The sequence below is a fragment of the Puntigrus tetrazona genome, chromosome 25, assembly GCF_018831695.1.
Source record: "Puntigrus tetrazona isolate hp1 chromosome 25, ASM1883169v1, whole genome shotgun sequence".
NCBI lineage: Eukaryota > Metazoa > Chordata > Actinopteri > Cypriniformes > Cyprinidae > Puntigrus > Puntigrus tetrazona.
The window spans coordinates 1,940,085-1,960,855 of NC_056723.1; the positions used below are offsets into that span (position 1 = coordinate 1,940,085).

Consider the following 20,771-nt stretch of genomic DNA (forward strand, 5'->3'; position numbering starts at 1 on the left):
GTTTAAGGTAAATTAAATAATAAGAATTTTTATATTATTATTTACTGCATTAATAAATAACTACATTATTATTTTATTACAAACAAAATTGTTTTATATTAATAAAAATATATTATTAGGTTAAATAATTAAATAACTATAAAACCACTTTAAAATCAATCTATCAATTAATACTTGACAATTATGTTTATAATAAATAATTATTTTATTAAAATAATTAAGTAGTAATTAAGAGTAAAATTAAAGGAAAAATAAGCAATAAATTATAATATATATATATATATATATATATATATATATATATATATATATATATATATATATATATATATATATATATATATATATATTATAATTTATTGCTTATTTTTCCTTATTTTTCATAATTTTATAATGTTATATATGTATATATATATATATATATATATATATATATATATATATATATATATATATATATATATATATATAAAATTAAAAGTAAAAAAAAATTTGGATAATAAGTAAAATATATGCTTTAAATAAATATTATGCAATACATATGTGAATAAATCATTTTATAAGGAGTAAAATTAATTATAATAAATACTACAACAATCCAAATGCAATATTGTTTCTATAATAAATAAATAAAGTCAGAAAATCACTGAATTATGGGTTGCCAGTAAATCAGAAAACAGCAGAAAGGCACAATGATGACAGCTCTGTCTCTCATCTTAGCAGAACTAAGAAAACAAGAGCTGGAAAGAAAAAAGAGGAGAGCGAAAAAGCCTGATTTCTGATTCATGAACGCAGAGATCAAAGCTTTTCTGGTAACATCACACGTAACGGCTCCAGAAGAGCGCTTTAACCTCGCCGGGTTCCTGCTCGTATACACGTGGTGGTGAGAAAGGGCCCACTTTTCATCACCCCGCCAGACTTATTGGAAGAATTATTAGTGGCACTTAGAGCCGAAACCCCTGGGAAAGGCTTAATGAGGGCTGTATGGCTCTGGTTAGGAGTGGAAGAAACGCTAGTCTTCCTTCAGACACAGTCAAACCAAGGCTAAGAATGATAATAACCATACATTTTTAACTAATAATTATACTGAATCATTTTCCTTATTTTTAAAGAACAATCATTTTAAAAAAACGATCATTTCAAGACTTACAAAAATTATTTGAAAATGTTATACTACAGATATAAACAATATCATTTACAACATTAATTAGCATATATTAATTTAAATTTTCAATGACATTAAAACACATGTATATTAAATTATATATATATATTTATATATATATATATATATATATATATATATATATATATATATATATATATATATGTGTGTGTGTGTGTAAAAATAAATAAATTTTATTTGTAAAATATAAATTTTGTGTGTAAAAATAAATATGTTATTAAAATTAGCAATGTATAATTTTATGCCATTTCTGTATATATTTTTTAAATAAATAAATAAATATATTTTTAGAACTTTTTATAACACTAAAGATGGAAATAGCTTACAGCTAAATATATAATTGACTGAAAAATATTATTTTAGCAGGTGACTAAATATATATATATATATATATATATATATATATATATATATATATATATATATATATATATATATATATATATATATAATATATGTATAATAGTATTATTTTCACACAGAAAAATGCACTTTTTTTATCCAGGTGATCTCATCCTCTCTCTCTCACAGACACACCAGCAAAACTCCTTGAGTAGATTATTGCTAATCGGATTAACAAACTCTTTTTCTATCGTTTGGAGCTCCTTCTAAGGCCTCAGACGTCCCGGACTCCTGAAGAACAACCGACTGCAAACACTTAGTGTAATGAAGCATCAATTCCCCTGAACACAACCGTAAACTCTGCTCGGAAACGGCATTACCGCCACATCTGCAATAAATATGGAGGCTCTGAAGCGCAAAAAACATCTCGCAGGCTCGAGATGCCACATAAACAAGACGTTAAGCCTCGCAGCGGCGTGCAAGCGGCAGGCCAGTGCTCGGAGCTGGCCGCTTCACAGGACAATGACAGCATGGCGTTCTTCCACGTGACTCACTCGGTGTGAAAAGGCTCTGAATGGCCGGCTGATTGGACACAGATGCGATCCGCGAACTTACTTCTGCTCCGCTTTCGGAGGGAATTCTGCAGAATGCGCTTCAAAATGGGGCCGCGCTCGCATTTGGGAGCTGAAAGCACCATCAGACTTTGCGAAAAACATAACATTGCCTGCTTTTTGCCAGCAAGTAGTCTTTGGGATGACCGGACCATGTGTCCCACGATGCAATGCATTTAACACATATCTTTTAACGTATCTTTCTTGACTCGCACAAAACAAAACAAAACAAAACAAAACAAAATAAAATAAAATAAAATAAAATAAAATAAAATAAAATAAAATAAAATAAAATAAAATAAAATAAAACAAACAACAAAATAAAATAAAATAAAATAAAACAAAACAAAACAAAATAAAATAAAATAAAACAAAATAAAATATAATTTAATTTAATAATTAAACTACATAATAAATCATAATTAATCACATCTAAAATAAAAAAAAATATTTACATGTTAGGTGTATATTTATTATGTATAAATACACACACGTGCATGTATATGTTTTGAAAATATTTCTATATTATTATATAGTAATTATTTACGTTTCTATATTTATATTCATCTGAGTTATATCATATATAAATACGTTTTAAAATATATATAAACATAACATATTGTTAATATTCTTAAATGTATTCATGCATGTGTGTGTGTATTTATACATACATAATAAATACACACAGTGCACAGACACGTTTATTATGTAAACAAAATGTGTATTTTGGATGCGATTAATCGGCACTAAAAAACTAAACAAAATATTATAAAATAAAATAAATAAAAAGACAAATAATGCAATATAATCAAATTACATCTGTGGTTTTATTTCTAATAAAGTTCTGATATTCCAACAGTGTTCATTTTAAAACTATCCTGTGCACTATAAGCAGTAAAATTATAAAAATATCAAACAAAATACATTATTATTGCTGGCATGACATTACTAAGGAGAACATGTGTGATATAATGTATTTATATTCTTAAACGCAAATTTAAAATATAAATATTGCACGGATAGAATAACAACAACCAAAACAAAATCAGCAAGCAGTAACCAGTATGCTAATATGCAAATCAGAGCAGAGCACAAACACACCTAAGCCTCGCCCACAGATCCACCCACATTTCACAATGCCCCGCCCCCTACTGCTGAACACACAAAGACACAGGTGTGTCCTGCTTAGGGAACAAGCATGCGTGTGTGTGTGTGTGTTCGCGTGTGTGTGTGTGTGTGTGTGTGTGTGTGTGTGTGTGTGTGTGTGTGTGTGCGCGTGTGTGTGTGTGTGTGTGCGTGTGCGTGTCTGTGTTTGTGTGTGTTTATGTGTGTGTGTGTGTGTGTGTGTGTGCGTGTGTGTGTGTGTGTGTGTGTGTGTGTGTGTGTGTGTGTGTGTGTGTGTGTGTGTGTGTGTGTGTGTGTGCGTGTGGTTGAGGAAAGAAAAACAGAGCGCCAGCGCGTGATTTTGTAAATGCTAGAAGACCGATAAAGACAGAAACTCGGCAGACGTCACACACTCATAATCCAATTACACCGCCGCTCACATCCCGCTCTCAGACAAAACCACATCAGAGAAGGAGAGCCGGAGCGCTCAGGTGTTTTCATTACAGACCGAAGCCAACGGAAAGACCAGCAGATATTTGTACAGGTGCATGAAAGAGAGAAAAACCTCTGAAGAAAACATTTCTGACCGTCAGCAGTGAGTCAGCTTTAAAAACCACAAGCCTCTTCATCCCTGTGTACAGATGCTTCACTTTTAGTTCATCTTCATCTCTCTCTCTCTCTATATATATATATATATATAAGTGCTGTCAAATGATTGATTGCAATTAATTGCATCAAGAATAAAAGTCGTTTACATAACATGTACTCTGTATATTTATTATGTATATGTAAAGACAGAGATTGAGCATATATATATATATATATATATATATATATATATATATATATATTATATATTTTTATTTTTTTAAATATTTAAATGTATGCCATGTATATACATTTATATACTTATCCTATTCCATTTAATATATATATATAAACATATTTAACCTAATCTACATATTTTTCTTAATTCCTAAAATATTATACATAATAAATAAATACACACACACACACACACACACATATTTTGCAAATAAACATACATACTTTGCAAATAATCGACAGCACTTAAAATATATTATAATATTAACTATATATTAGAATACTATATATACACACGAAACAAAGTGTATATTAACAACATTTCTTAGAGAAAAAAAATTGAATAATTATCAGAATAAATTTATATATATATATATATATATATATATATATATATAGAATATATAAATATATAAATATATAGAATATATATATATACATACATATATATATATACATATATATATATATATATATATATATATATATATATATATATATATATATATATATATATATATATATATATATATAATCATTTCATGTGCATTTTCCTGATTAATAAAAGCTAGAAACTAGACTGATGTATTAAATACTGTCTAAAACACACAGGGACTACATATAAATAGAGTTAAAGTAAACATTTGAGATAGAATTGGAATTGGATCTTAAAACTAGTGTAATTAATAAAACACAATAATATAATAATTGTATAAATTAAGTAAATAAAATAAATGATGATGGTGGTTATGATTGTTCATATCACTGTCCAATTTTTTTCGTTTTTTTTCCTATAAATAAATCAGAGCACAAACACATTATAGTCCAACAAACCCGTTTAATCATAACCCAGCAGTCGAGAATCACTCGCCAAGTTAACAGTAATTCCATCTGCTCTCAGCGTTTATACTAATATTTACGTTTATTTATTCATTAACCTACAATTACCTCCACATTACACCAATTTCACAGCGCCGCCGCGAACCAAAACACCCAACAGAAACAACGCTCGCCCGAGCGCAAACAAAAACACCCGCGCTGCGCAAGAGTCGAATGATTTGACGCGTGATTACAACCAAAGCAAAAGACAAACATTTTAATATTCACTAATAAGGGCTTGATGGGAATGACGGGGGGGTCAGAGGTCAAGCTCAAAGAAAATAAACACGCCCTGCACGACCCCGCTTAAAAACAAAAGATGACTCCCTGAACGGAGCCGCGCTGCAGAAACAGCAATTTCCTGTGTTTATTTTTCTTTCCCATCTTTTTTGGGGGTTTTTTTTATTACCGAAAGATTTGTTGTGACGTAGAGGACAGTCCTGGAGAAGAAAAAAAAGAAAGGAAAAAGTGGGCGGACTGGCTGTCGTTGGCACACAAATATATATGTGTGTGCATATTAAAACATATATTTCATATATAATATATAATAAGCATGTAATATGTATTAATAAATGTATTTATATATATATATATATATATATATATATATATATATATATATATATATAGCAGAAAATATTAAATATTATATATTAAATATTATACTAATTTTTCAGCAAAATAGATATACTGTTTTTCCAAAAAGCATATATGTAACATGTATGTTTATATATACATATATATATATATATATATATATATATATATATATATATATATATATATATATATATATATATACATACATATATATATATATATATATATATATATATATATATATATATATATATATATATATATATATATATATATATATATACATATATATATATATATATATATATATATGTGTGTGTGTGTGTGTGTTAGATTAAAAACATTTAATTTAAAATAAGCATGTAATATGAATCAATATGTATTTTATATAATATACTTAAGTAAATAGAAATAGATATTGTTTTTAAATGTTATATGTTTTTAAATTTGTGTAAATAAATATATATATATATATATATATATATATTAAAAATGTTGTTTTTTAAGTTTGTGAAATTTTATACACACATGTAGTTTGGTGTAAATGTGTGTATACAATATAATACACTCACACACACACACACACACACACACACACACACACACATATACAGACACATGAATGAAGTTTATACTATTAATAATAATACACAGAATAAGCTCCAAGCTGGACAGTCCGTTACACAAGCTATAAATCTGGAGGAAATCCTGAATGATATTTGAGCAGGAGCTTTAAGTGCTCAGCTCGTTTCTAAACGGCCTGAAGAGAGTAAAAGATCTTCTCACGACGCCACAGCAACTCATTAATGTGACACAAGCCCCTACAAATCCCGCGCTTTCACTTCAGCCCTCATGAAAAGAGCTTTCTTTGACGTCCACCTGACGAACCGACACACACAGGCTCCAGCAATGATATCACTGAGGAATTCTGGGATTGTGGAGGACGGAGGAAAGGACACAGACGGGCCTGTGCTCGGAAAACAAGCACAGGGTAATATTTTGTGCTGCATAATGTGGACAAATAGCATAAAAAATGCTTTACATTTACATTATTCATTATTATTCAATTAGCAGAGGCTTCTGTCCAAGGTGACTTAAAATTTTAATTTTCTTTTGACTTACATATTGGTAAAAATACTTCTTTGGTGCATAAAGAAACATCACTGTGACGGTTTATAAAGCACAGTTCAGATGGCTGATGTGATTAAACAACTAAAATAAATATAGAATCAAAAATCACACTTTAATTGAGACAAAAATGACCTTTGATTCGAAAAAAGCATATCATCAATGATATTAAAAATAAATGTATTAACCTTTATTTTAACATCACAATTTTTTTTCTCATTTAGTAATTTTTATAATGTTTTGTTTTTATTTTTAAGTTTATGTTGTTGTTTTTTTTTATCATTTTTATTACTTTTTAAAATGTATTTAAGGTTTTTAGTCATTTTTAATTATGTTAAAAATAGAAATATAAAAATGATGTATTTATATATATATATATATATATATATATATATATATATATATATATATATATATATATACACACATATCATCATTCATGCTACATATAATGCATATATGTTACAAATGTATTTAATAGAGTAAATTTAAAATTGTTATTTTGCATTTTATGGTATTACTTTTGCTATTAACTTTTTCCATGTATCATATTAGAAATGAAAGATCAAGTCGAGTGCATTGCATTGTGGGATACGGTATCCTACGCAGTGTGCTCTGATTGTATTTTGAGTTAGCATACTGTGAACATAGTACGAGAAGAAAGAGAGAAAGTTCATTGAGATGCTGAGCTCTCAGATTTCTATATTATATCCGTGACTGAAGTTATTCACAGCGTGCACATGAGTCAGAGATGATTTCATGCTCTCTCCTCCTCCACCTCATCCTCTCATCAGACGTCTTCTCAGACAGAGATGTTTTGTGCGTTCCCACTCCGTTCATTCTTGGCGAGACTAGACCGAATATCTAAAAGAACAACACGCTTTTGTTGAGCGTTCGCTAATCAGACGAAATAACTGTAGTGGAACATTTCACAAAAGTTCATTCAGATTCTAAGTCTGGCTTTAACTCCATAATGATGGAGATTTCAGGATTAGGCTGATGTGAAACCGTTTACTGCGTCACCCATGGGGTCAAAGGTCAAACCAACCTTATCCAGGGCGGACCTGAAAGGTATGTCTGTATGATGTTACACTTATTAAGAGAGAAGGCTAAACAGAAAAACACATAATCTGATCCACAAAGATGATGCTTATGAAACAAAGGGATTGTAAAATAACGAACAGCTACTAAACAATGCTTTTGGCTCAGTCTCTGATTTAAAGGAAAAGTTCACCTAAAAATAAAAACCTGCTGAAAATGTATTCACTCTCAGGCCATCCGAGATTATTTTGTTTCTTCATCAGATTTGGAGAAATGCAGCAGTGCATCACTTCCTCATCAATGAATGTGAATGGGTGCCGTCGGAATAAGAGTCCAAACAGCTGATAAAAACATCACAATAATACACAAGTAATCCGCATGTCTCCAGTTCAACCATTAACATCTTGAGAAGTGAAAAACCGTTTAAAATACTCCATAATAAAGCTTTCTACTGTGAGGTAGAAAAGTCCATCTGCAAAATCAACCAACATATTTATTTAGAGTCGTTTCGGCTTGTAAACAGTGCTTGATTTCTCAGCTGATCCGGGTGAGAAAACCAAACCATTAGAAAGAGCTGTATTATGAATTATGGACTCTATGGATTTTAGCTGAAAAAGTGATGGATTTGTTTCTCACAAACACACAGCTCGTGTCTTCATAAAACATAAGACTGATGGACTAGAGTGGAGTGGATTAGTGTGATGTTTTTCTCAGCTGTTTGCGCTCTCATTCTGACGGCACCCATTCACATCCATTGGTGAGAAATTAACGGAATGCTTTTTTTTTTTTTTTTTTTTTTTTAAATCTGATGAAGAAACAAACTCATCCTAATCTTGAATGGCACGTGTGAGCGAATTCTTACCACATTTTAATATTTGGGTGAACTATTTATTAAAATGTCATAAAAATATGAAATTTCTGCGTCTACACCCAGCATCCCTTTACACCATGGGACGGCCACTTCCTCTCTCACGCCCTTCCTGTTCTTTATTTGCCCCATTCAGGGCTTCTCAAAGGCCCTAATGAGAGTGATATCCTTTCATTTCCTCGGACAGGCCCATGCTATCACACCTCATCAGGGACAACCTCAAGAGAGCAGAAGAAGTGCAAGGAGGTCACATGAAACGCTTTCATGGGTGCGGCTCAGAAACAGACCTGCGTGTCCAGCCCAAGCAAATGCTGAACTACTGACACAGACTGACTCATTTAACATTTCATGGATGCCAAAGTTTGGGCAAAGATCATTTCAGTGGTCAAATAATTGTCTGCGTGAATTTGTGAAAGAATCATTCATTTATATTCTCAGTGAATCAGATGAACCGAGGCACACAAGGTTCTCACATTTTCTAGCAAAGATTAATTTCCAGAACTTATTTTAGGACACTAGAACTTCTAGGATTTAACTGTATATAGATTTTGTTAAAAGTATATACATATAGTGGAAAATGTCTATGGATCTAGTACGACTTTTTCCAAAATCTTAAAATGTTTTACTAATTTCTATTACTTTTCCTAGAATCTGAATGATTTATTCACAAATTACACAGAGTCAGACTCATTTAAACAAGATCTGTTTCTTGTGAACATGACTGCATCACGGCAGCCTTGATGTTTTGTAAAATAATCTACATAAAGATTTATAGATTTAAACTTCACTGAATTGAGTTTTTACTTCGCTGAATTGAGGCTTACTAAATGATAAAACTTTCTTTAAATAAACATAATACATTAAATAAAATTAAGTTCAAAATCAAAACAGCTGAGAGACAAAAATGAAAGTAAATTTCATCATCCAGGCTGATCACAGAATGAAAGGCATAGGACAGGAAACAGACAGAAAGTAGACAGGAGACAGACAAGAGGCAGACAGAAAAAAAACAGGAAACAGACAAGGGACAGACAGGAGACAGGCAGGAAGCAGACAGGAAAGAGACAAGAGGCAGATAGGAAACAGACAGGATACAGACAGAAAACAGACAGGAAACAGACAGGAGACAGACAGGAGACAGACAGGAAACAGACAGGAAACAGACAGGATACAGACAGGATACAGACAGGAGACAGACAGAAAAACAGACAGGAAACAGACAGAAACAGACAGACAGGATACAGACATGATACAGACAGAAAAACAGACAGGAGAGGAGACAGACAGGATACAGACAAGAGACAAGACAGACAGATACAGACAGGAAACAGACAGGAAACAGACAGGAGACAGACAGGACAGACAGACAGAAAACAGACAGAAAAGAAGAGGCAGATAGGAACACAGACAGGATACAGACAGGAAAGAGACACAGGAACAGACAGGACAGACAGAAAACAGACAGGAGACAGACAGGAAACAGACAGACAGACAGGAAACAGACAGGAAACAGACAGGAAACAGACAGGAAAGAGACACAAAGGCAGATAGGAAACAGACAGGAAGACAGAAAACAGACAGGAGACAGACAGACAGACAGAAAACAGACAGAAAAACAGACAGGAAACAGACAGGAAAGAGACAAGAGGCAGATAGGAAACAAACAGGAAACAGACAGGAGACAGACAGAAAACAGACAGGAGACAGACAGAAAACAGACAGGAGACAGACAGGATACAGACAGGAAACAGACAGGAGACAGACAGGATACAGACAGGAGGCAGACAGGATACAGACAGGAAAGAGACAAGAGGCAGATAGGAAACAGACAGGATATAGACAGAAAACAGACAGGAGACAGACATGATACAGACAGAAAAACAGACAGGAGACAGACAGGAAACAGACAGGAAAGAGATAAGAGGCAGATAGGAAACAAACAGGAAACAGACAGGATACAGACAGGAGACAGACAGGAGACAGACAGGAGACAGACAGGAGACAGACAGGAAACAGACAGGAAAGAGACAAGAGGCAGATAGGAAACAGACAGGAAACAGACAGAGACAGACAGAGACAGGAAACAGACAGGAGACAGACAGACAGACAGAAACAGACAGACAGGACAGACAGGAACAGACAGAAAACAGACAAGAGACAGACAGGACAGACAGAAAACAGATAGGAGACAACAGGAAAGACAGAGACAGACAGACAGACAGGAGACAGACAGAAAACAGACAGGAGACAGACAGACAGGAAACAGACAGGACAGGATACAGAGACAGGAGGCAGACAGACAGACAGGAAAGAGACAAGAGGCAGAAACAGACAGGATACAGACAGAAAACAGACAGAGACAGACAGGATACAGACAGAAAACAGACAGGAGACAGACAGAAAAGACAGAGACAAGAGGCAGACAGGAAACAAACAGAGACAGACAGAAAACAGACAGGAGACAGACAGGAGACAGACAGAAAGCAGACAGGAAGCACACAGGAAACAGACAGGAGACAGACAGGAGACAGACAGGAAACAGACAGGAAACAGACAGGAGACAGACAGGAAAACAGACAGGAAAGAGACAAGAGGCAGATAGGAAACAGACAGGAAACAGACAGGAGACAGACAGACAGACAGACAGACAGAAAACAGACAGGAAGAGACAAGAGGCAGATAGAAACAGACAGGAAAGGAAACAGACAGGAGACAGAGAAAACACAGACAGAAGAGGCAGATAGGAAACACAGACAGGAGACAGACAGAAAGACAGACAGAAAACAGACAGAAAACAGACAGAAAACAGACAGGAGACAGACAACAGACAGACAGGAAACAGACAAGAGACAGACAGGAAACAGACAGAAGACAGACAGGAAACAGACAGAAGACAGACAACAGACAGGCAGGAAAGAGACAGGAAGCAGACAGAAACAGTACCTGGTTGTATTCAGGTGCTGAGTACAGACTGATTCTTCCTCCTTCGCCACAAACGGGCTTCTCAACAGACTGAAAGACAGAAAGAGGCGCTTTCCTTCATCTCACAGCTGAGGGACAGGCAGATCTTGAGACGTTTCAGATGAGAAAGGATGAAAAGTGAGAATGCTTTAAAAGAGAAATGAAATGATGTGAAAAAGTAGAAAATCCAGATGCATCTGATGTTTACACCATATACACAAATACCATCAAAACAATCAACATCAGCCTGCAGTTCTCACACGAGACACATGAATGGGGCAAAAGCTAACATTTAATGCCACTTTGAGTGAAGCAAGTGTTCGATGGATAGATAACAACCAGAGGAACTCACTGTGAAGCGTCTGTAACCACAGGAAGAGCAACGTCTTCAGCCGTGAAGTCCAGCTCATCCACCAGGCTGTTGTTTCGTGAGATATCAGGGCCGTCCAGTTTTTTCTTAACTGTACACAGAATCACAACACACTCATCAAACCACAAAATCCAAGAAGCATTTAGGTGTCTAGAATGATATAAGTCAGAAAATGCATGCATTTTGAAGAAAACCCAAGAAAGGAAACGGAAGAAAAGCGGGAGAGCGTTTGCAAAATGAAGGCGAGAAAAAGAAAGATGAGTACCTGGAGAAGACGGACAGCTGAGAGCGAAAGCCGACCACGAGCGCTGGCGGTCTGTTCACATGCAGACACAAAGAGAAAGCGCTAAAGATCATGCTGTGCCACAAAAACAAGACCAGAAAGAGCAGCGGAGGCTGAACACGATCGATAGGAAAGTTCAGATGTCAAAAAGCACTGCAACATGAGCAAATCTGTCTGTACTTTCATTTATTTGGCATTTGTGTGACCTTTGACATTTCATTTAGGTACATTTCTGTTCGCGGATGGCCCTCATAGTGCCTCAAGACTTCAGTTACAATCAGCATTATTATACTTCAATTATTTAACACCACGAAAACATTTACCTTAAATTAATACTGTCAAATGATGAACTTGTGATTAACTGCATCCAAAGTATGTGTACTATGTGTGTGTACTAAGTGTGTGTATATATATATATATATATATATATATATATACACACACACACACACACACGTATATATGTATATATTTAATGAAATATATTTATATATTAAGTATATTTTTATATAATATAAATGATACGAATATAAATGTATACATTTAAATACATGTTAATATTTTCAAAATATATAATGTATATGTGTGTCATATATATACACACACACACACACACACACAGTAAACACATATATTATGTAAACAAAAACTTTTACATGCGATTAATCACAATTTATAGTTTGACAGCACTTCCTCAAAAACATTATACATTAATTTTAACTAGTTGCCATATTATATATATATATATATATATGTGTGTGTGTGTGTGTGTGTGTGTATATAATATGTATACATATATATATATATATATATATATATATATACATATATAAGCATACAATATTCAATCCTCCAATTAAAAAAAAAGATCCATTTATTTGTTTTAATTTTGCAGATATTTTGCTGATTGCTGATTTCTTATTTATGTGGCACAGAAGTAAAAAGATGGAATTCTGTACATTTCTAATTGTCCTAAAAGAGCCCTGTAATAGAAACAAATCATTTAGAGACCTTAGAAACTGAACTTGTTTAATATTCTTGAATATTTGTAACACATGCATTTTTTGCCTTTACGTAGCAAGCGCCACAATAACACAACGGCGGCAGCAAGCAGCGAATGACAGCAGCACGGAGAGAAAGCTCTCACCTGACGCTCGGAACAGTTTTGTGATGCCTGCGTGAAGGGAAAAACACGTAACATTTGATCAACCACGACACATTTTATTCTCCCTAAAACGTTCCACGCTCGTGCCAAAAACAGACGTCCGCTCAAACGTCTCACAGGCCGCGCCGGTGACTTTGATAAGGCAGACCGCCGCACGCGTTTTCATCTTTCCGAGTTCAAAGGCCTGCAGACATGTGCTGCGATTTCATTATCTTTGCCCTCTTCGGTCGTAATTAAGCTTCAGAAGAGGCGTCTCTGCTGGGGACCGTCTGCGTTAATGCCTTTGCTTTTACGATGAAGCCATTTGACAGGAAAACTCATAAAAGCGCTCTTATTAAGAGACCGGTTTAGCAGGGGACCGGATGCGTTCCACTCGCCTGTGGAAAATGACATCTATTCAATACGGAAAACTCTGGCTCTTCATCTTTCTGTCCTCTTTATCGCTTGGCGTAACGCTTCCGCTCAATTTACGCGGTACGAGAACGGAGGAAATAAATGACGAGAGCCTCTTTTGTGTCGTTTTGTGGTTGATGGATTGCACCGAACGCTCCGCTGAAGAAGAAACTTTGCTCATTTTTGCATGCATTGCTAGTTTTTATTTGCAGCCAGATTAGATGTATCTGTTGAATTTGTCTGACACGAGTCAGACGTCATACGCTGGTCTCTAATAAAATCAAGCTTAGATTTGCCGCTGTCTAATTCATTTAACGGATACACTTTTCATGTGACACGGGTAAAAAGAAACAGCGGGAACAAGCTTTTCCTCTTATAGATTTAAATGCAAATAAATAATCACAATGACGATCGCAATATTTCCCCAATAAAAAGTAAAAAAAAAAAATCGAAATAAATTTATAAAAAAGCTGCATTGTTTTACAATTGTTTTAAAATGTATTTAAAAATATTTTTAATTAATTTATTTTAATATTTCCAGTTGGCTGTATTTGATTGGATTTTTATAGTATCTGATTAAGGAAGTTTTCAAATAAGTTTTTAAAAATTAAAATTGCAGTACCGAATGAAAAATATATAGAAAAACAAATACTACTAAAAATGCCAAATGATTTTCCATGTTATTTTACAATGAAAATAAAAACTTAATATTCAATGTATAATGTATTCTGAAAAGCCTTCGTGTAAATGCCTCAATAAATTAATAAAACTGTGTAAAGCTTTGAATTTGAAAACGTCCTCAATCAAATGCAATAAATAAAATAACAAAAATTAAATAGAAATTAATAAATATTACTTGGGCTAAAGACAGTGATTAGTGATTATCGTTAACTAAACCTGTTCAAAAATAATTTCCGCTACTTGAAATAAAGCTAAATAACTATGAATTAGATAAATATCAAAACAAAAAAATAAAACAAAATATAAATATTACATGGAAAAACAAACTTAAAAATGAAACAAAAATAAAATGACGACTTGATATAAACGTCGCCTGGGCGAGTACATAACATAAATAAGTTGAAGATAAGTAGCGACATGAAGTAACTAACATTTGTAAATTAAAACTAAATTAAATAAATTCGAGATGGATAGAAATGAAGAAAAATTACAAACGCACATAAAATACGAAAAGTTAAATTCAAATGTGAAAATATAAAACTAAAATATAAAAGCTACTTCAAAATATTAATAAATAGTACATAAATTAGTGCTGTCAAACGATTATTCGCAATTAATTGCATCCAAAATAAAAGTTTATTTTTAAATAATATGTGTGTGTGTACTGTGTATATTTATGCATATATATATAAATAAACACATGCATGCATATATATATATATATATATATATATATATATATATATATATACAGTAAATAATATAATTCTACGAATATAAATATATGCATGTAAATATTATCAAATTTATGCTGTATGTGTTTGTGTTTATATATACATAATAAATATACACAGTATATATATAAAATAGTAAAAAATAACAATTGTTGAGCTGACAGATTGCTTTCCAAAATACTTCTTTAATCGTTTTTGAGGTGTTTTTTAGAGAATGAATGCACTGACGGAGCACAGAGAACCTGCCCTACCAGAGGACTCCTCAGAAAACACGGCGTCTTTGTCGTCGATGTGGTCGTAGGTGATCTGTGGGATGGAGAGGGCTCGTTCTCCTCCGGGACCCAGAGAACCGTTATCACGCGTGACCTTCGGCTTCCGCTTGTACCGCTTACTCTGAGAAGACGAGACACGACAAGACTTCATAGAGAAACAATTCAACACCAGCAGTCAATAATAATAATAATACGCTTTTTCTGCTCGCCAAGGCCGCATTTATTAATACAGTAAAAATTTGAAATATTATCCCACTTCAAAGCAACAACTTTCTATTTCAACATAGTTTCAAATGTCATTTATTCCTGAATTTTCATCATCATTACGCAGTCTTCAGTGTCCCACGATCCTTCGGAAATCAATCTAACCTGCAGTTTGATGCAGTTATTTTTACTGTTATTTTATCTATTTGCGAGATTTAGGAAAATGTTTATTGCGTCACGCTTCAAACCGTGATACACCAGCATCCAAAAGTTGGAAAAAAGATTAAAAAAATATTTTATTTATTATTTATCCTTCGGAAATCAATCTAACCTGCAGTTTGATGCAGTTATTTTTACTGTTATTTTATCTATTTGCGAGATGTAGGATTTTTTCAAACCGTGATACACCAGCATCCAAAAGTTGGAAAAAGATAAAAAAATATTTTATTTATTATTTATAAATATTTATTATTATATTTATTTGGCAAACGCACATTAAGTAAATCTTCTTTTGTTTTTATCATCAAATAACCCTGTTCTTTTGAACTTCCTATTCGCTTCCACCGAAAATATGAAGTGTTTTTCAACATTAATAATAGCACATAATAAGCATAGCAGCGAAAAATAAGCATATCGCAACGATTTCTGAACGATCATGTGACACTGTCGATGCTGAAAAATCAGCTGGATTACATTTTAATATATATTATCACAGAAAACAGTTTCCCGTGACGCTCTAGAACACGTAAATCGTGGCTTTTCCTTTAATAAACGTTTAATTTGCTGCTTATTATTAATAGTTAGGGTTATCGGGTACGATTAGAGCGTAGAATAAGGCTTTAATACGTGCTCAATTGGCACTAATTAATATATAAATGTAATGTAATAAAGCGCGAGTGAATGAGGATTTGCGAATAAACCATGACGTCCGAGTCAAAACAAAGCTCCAAGAAACCCTTTGTGTCTTCCCGAGAAAATCCCAGCGGTTATGAAATTCAAAATTGGCCCTTTTTTGGTGAATTAATGAATTGTGCGGCGGCTACACGAGCGAGTGAAATATTAGCCGCGTCACTCCGGGCTGAATGACTGCTGCGGGGGGGAAACGAAGCCGGGCCGTCCTGAATGAGAGAGGTTTATGAAGGGGAACGGCCCAGTGCGTTCGGAGTCAGAGCTGCACAAAGATTTTTTTGTTGTTGTTGCGCTACACAAAGGTTTGGCTCCCGGGAGAGCGGCCGCGATGACATCATGGCGTTTGACTGCGTCTTTGTGCGCGGCGGACAAAGAGAGGGCGGCGGGGTCGAGCGAGAAACCACTCGGTCCCTCGCCGCGCTTCTCACACCTAAAACCTACACCCTGACCTGGATTCTCCGCAAGAGAAGCCCTGTGAAAGCCGCCGCGGGGTTAAAGCCGCCGTTAATTAAAACGTCGAATGGCAAAAGCCTTCTGGATCCGTGTCAAACGGGGAAGTTTAGCATCATCTGAGCTCGCTCGAAAATACGGTTACGCTACAGGATAAGAACTAGAAGTTAGCTCTATTAAGTAGTCTATTTAATGCTAAAGAAACGCTTTTGATTTGCTATTTGATTATGTCTGTCATAGAGATACTTCTAATTAATAATATGAAGTCTCAAATATAAGTGAACGTAATTTCACTTTGAACTCAAACGGATACATTTACGCTAAATGCAACGAATTAAACTACTTTATATACATTATCATTCAAACGTTTGGGGTCACTCATTTGAAGCCTCAACAGGGATGTTTTTTTGTTGTTGTTTTTTTTTTTATTATGTATGCATTTTTTTTTTTATGCAGTAAAAACATATTGTGACATTTTTACAATTGAAAATGCAGTTTTTCTATTTGGATATATTTTAAAATGTAATTTGTAACTGTGAGGGCAAAGCTGATTATTATTATTATTATTATTATTATTATTATTATTAATAATAATGTTAATAGAATATTTAAAAAATTAAATATATATATATATATATATATTTTTTTTTATTTTTTTTTTTTTATTATTATTATGTTTTTTAATTTTTTATTTTATTCAGAATTCTTTTTTGATACATTAGAAATGTCTTTACTGTCACTTTGTTTTTTTCTGAATTTTTGACAGGAAAACTCAATGAAGTTTTCTCTGAATTTTCTCTGAAATTTGTTATAAAAACATGTATCGCGATTAATCGCATCCAAAATAGGTTTTTGTTTACATAATGTCATTGTGCTGTGTTTATTTATTATGAATATAAACACACACACATACAGTATATATTTAGAAAATATTTACTTGTACATTTTTTAATTACAATAATTAATATTACAACTAAATGCAATTCATATATGCACGTAACATATTTTTCTTAAATATTTACAGTATGTGTGTGCATTTATACAGAAGTAATAAATATACACAGCACACGTAAATATAAACAAAAACTTTTATTTTAAATGCGATTAATTATTTGACTGCACTAGAATAAATTATCTCAAAAATACGATGATCGAAAGCAGCATTTAAATAAATATTTTGCTGTAAAAAAAGAATAAGTGAATCTGAATCGGTTTCAATAAAACAAATGAATCTTCACTACACTACATTCTACAGTAGCATGTTTAATTATGTCTCAATTATGTAAAAAAAAGAAATCAGAGCAAGCTCTGAAAACGCCACTAAAAATGCATTTTAAAACTCATTTTACTTCATTTTATTTCAAATCAAGAACCAACGGAATGAACTATTTGTCTAACGTTGTAAAAACTGAAAAATGCAAAACATCATGCTGCTATTTCCGTGCTATTTTTACTCTCCGACGTTAATCCAGATTGACTTGAAACACCCCTCACACCCTCTACTGTCTACCTCGGAGACCTTTACATGCGTTCTGGGAACCCACAGGAGCCTATAGAAAGGACTTAGCACACAATAACCTCTCTAGAAAAATGCTTTTACGTTCCGGGCTTTTGCAGCGGCCCGCTACGGAGGCTCAGCCGGGACAATTGGCAGGAAGGAACACGACAATGACTAAAAACGCAACACAAAGGACTTGAAAGACTAGACAGAGAAATATCCGTTTGCTGATGGGGGAGGGAGCAGGGAGCGTTTCTCCTCACCAGTCGTCTGAAGTTGCCCGGGCTGGAGTTCTCTGAGTTTATGATGGGGATGTAGTCCCCCGTCAGCACGTACATCTTCCACGTGGCCGTGCAGCCGTCCGACTTCTCACAGGCGTAGCATCTCCACAGCGTCTGTGGACGGAGGGGTTTTTTTGTGGTATGTTAAGGAGGAGCTGGTCATGGTGTTCTGGCCGTAGGTCTAGTCTTTTGTCACCTGTATTAGAGAGGCCGCGGCTGGAATCTGACGGTTGAAATGTTTCTGCCTCTGTTTCTGCTGGACTTTAAGGGCAAAACCAGATCCCAGAATGCCCTGCGCACAGAGGAAGACAGTTCAAATGTTCATCTACCACAAAATAAATAAACAAAATGAAAAAACTCACACTTACAACATTATTAAAATTACTGCTACTGACAGATAAACAGCATGGTAAAACATATTATTATGAATTATTTTACGTTATATTTATTTTAAACTTTATTTGCTTTATATTAATTTACTAAACATCAATTAAAAACGATATCATTTTGAATTTATTTTAATTATATAATATTTAATTATATAAACACACTTCCATTATTATTTTAATTATTCTTTATTATTTTAATATTTTTATAAAAATATTAATTAGTATTTTTATATTTTCATATTAATTCAAGTATTATATACTCATTTAAATATATATATAATTTAGAACCTATTCCAATTTTTATAATTGTGTGCATGTATATATATATATATATATATATATATATATATATATATATATATATAAAAATAAGGCAATAAATCATTGTCAATCTATGCTATACATGAATTTTATATAAAGATTTTTATGAACTGCAGTAGTAGTGTGATTGGTTGGAATTGTTTTTAAGCCTAATGTTGCAGATGCATGTTATATAATGTGTAACATGAAGACTGTGGGCCCCTGGGGCCCCTGGAGGCCCTATCACTCTTAAATGGACCACATTAACCCTGGACCCCATTACTGGAGGGCCTCTATAGGAAAACACTGCCCTGGGGCGCCAGACAAGCTGTGTGTGGAAAGTGTGTGTGTGTGTGTGTGTGTGTGTGCAAAGAGAAAGACAGGAGTCAGTGTGTTTACCGCAGGCAGAGCGAAGAAGGAGATTGCGAACACACTAAAGCAGGAGGCAATGGCCTTCCCAATCCACGTCTGAGGGACTTTGTCTCCGTAGCCTATCGTAGTCACCGTAACCTAAGAGAAAAACACAGTTTGGGTTTCACATTAGTCATTTTTAGTAGTGTTTGCAAAGATGTGAGAAACGAGAAAACACTTAGCAACCTCCAGGAACAACTATTGCTCTTAAGAGTACTATAACAACACATAAAAATAGTAAAGACAGTAAAAAAAATAGACCAAAAAAACAACTAGAGGTCCACCAACAGCTAGACTGGACCACACTGGCCCGGTTACGTATTAAAGACATAAAATGGATATTGAACGAAAATAGAGCTCTAACTGTAAAACTGTACTGAACCATACTTTTGTAAATGACTAAAAATATGAAAATTCATTATTATACTTAGATTTATCACTAAAGTTAGCTTATAGTTTAATAACCATTGTTTAAAAATGTTTTAGTGATAGCAAATGTTGATATATATATATATATATATATATATATATATATATATATATATATATATATATAATAAAATTAAATGGAAAACTATGTGAATGGAGCTCTGTGGCATGGCAGCTAAATTTGCATCTGAATTAGAGACATATATCAAAACAAACAGCACAAGGCGTCTGCGATTTATGGTTGCTCTCAAGCTGTATAATGACAGCAGACCCGCTCCAGCTATAGACTAAACCTGGATGCATTTTTGGCACTAGCCGATAATTCCAGCAATCAACTATCGGTGCCGATTAATCAGAAAACCGATACAGCGGTGCACTTCTACTGGCAGACCTTGGTGGCTAGTTCTGCTTGGGCAAACAGAAACTGTAAAAATGTTATTTCTTCCGTCTATCATGA

General features: G+C 33.6%; 1 protein-coding gene across 1 annotated transcript in view; it reads right to left on the bottom strand.

Moving 5' to 3' along the window:
* kcnq1.2 (potassium voltage-gated channel, KQT-like subfamily, member 1.2) overlaps positions 1–20,771 on the bottom strand; it is a 131,570-nt gene that overhangs the window by 86,497 nt on the left and 24,302 nt on the right. Inside the window, 7 exon segments of the mRNA XM_043227517.1 lie at positions 11,894–12,006; positions 12,181–12,223; positions 13,329–13,372; positions 15,414–15,537; positions 18,768–18,899; positions 18,982–19,077; positions 19,874–19,984. Coding sequence (XP_043083452.1) covers positions 11,894–12,006; positions 12,181–12,223; positions 13,329–13,372; positions 15,414–15,537; positions 18,768–18,899; positions 18,982–19,077; positions 19,874–19,984 — 663 coding nt within the window.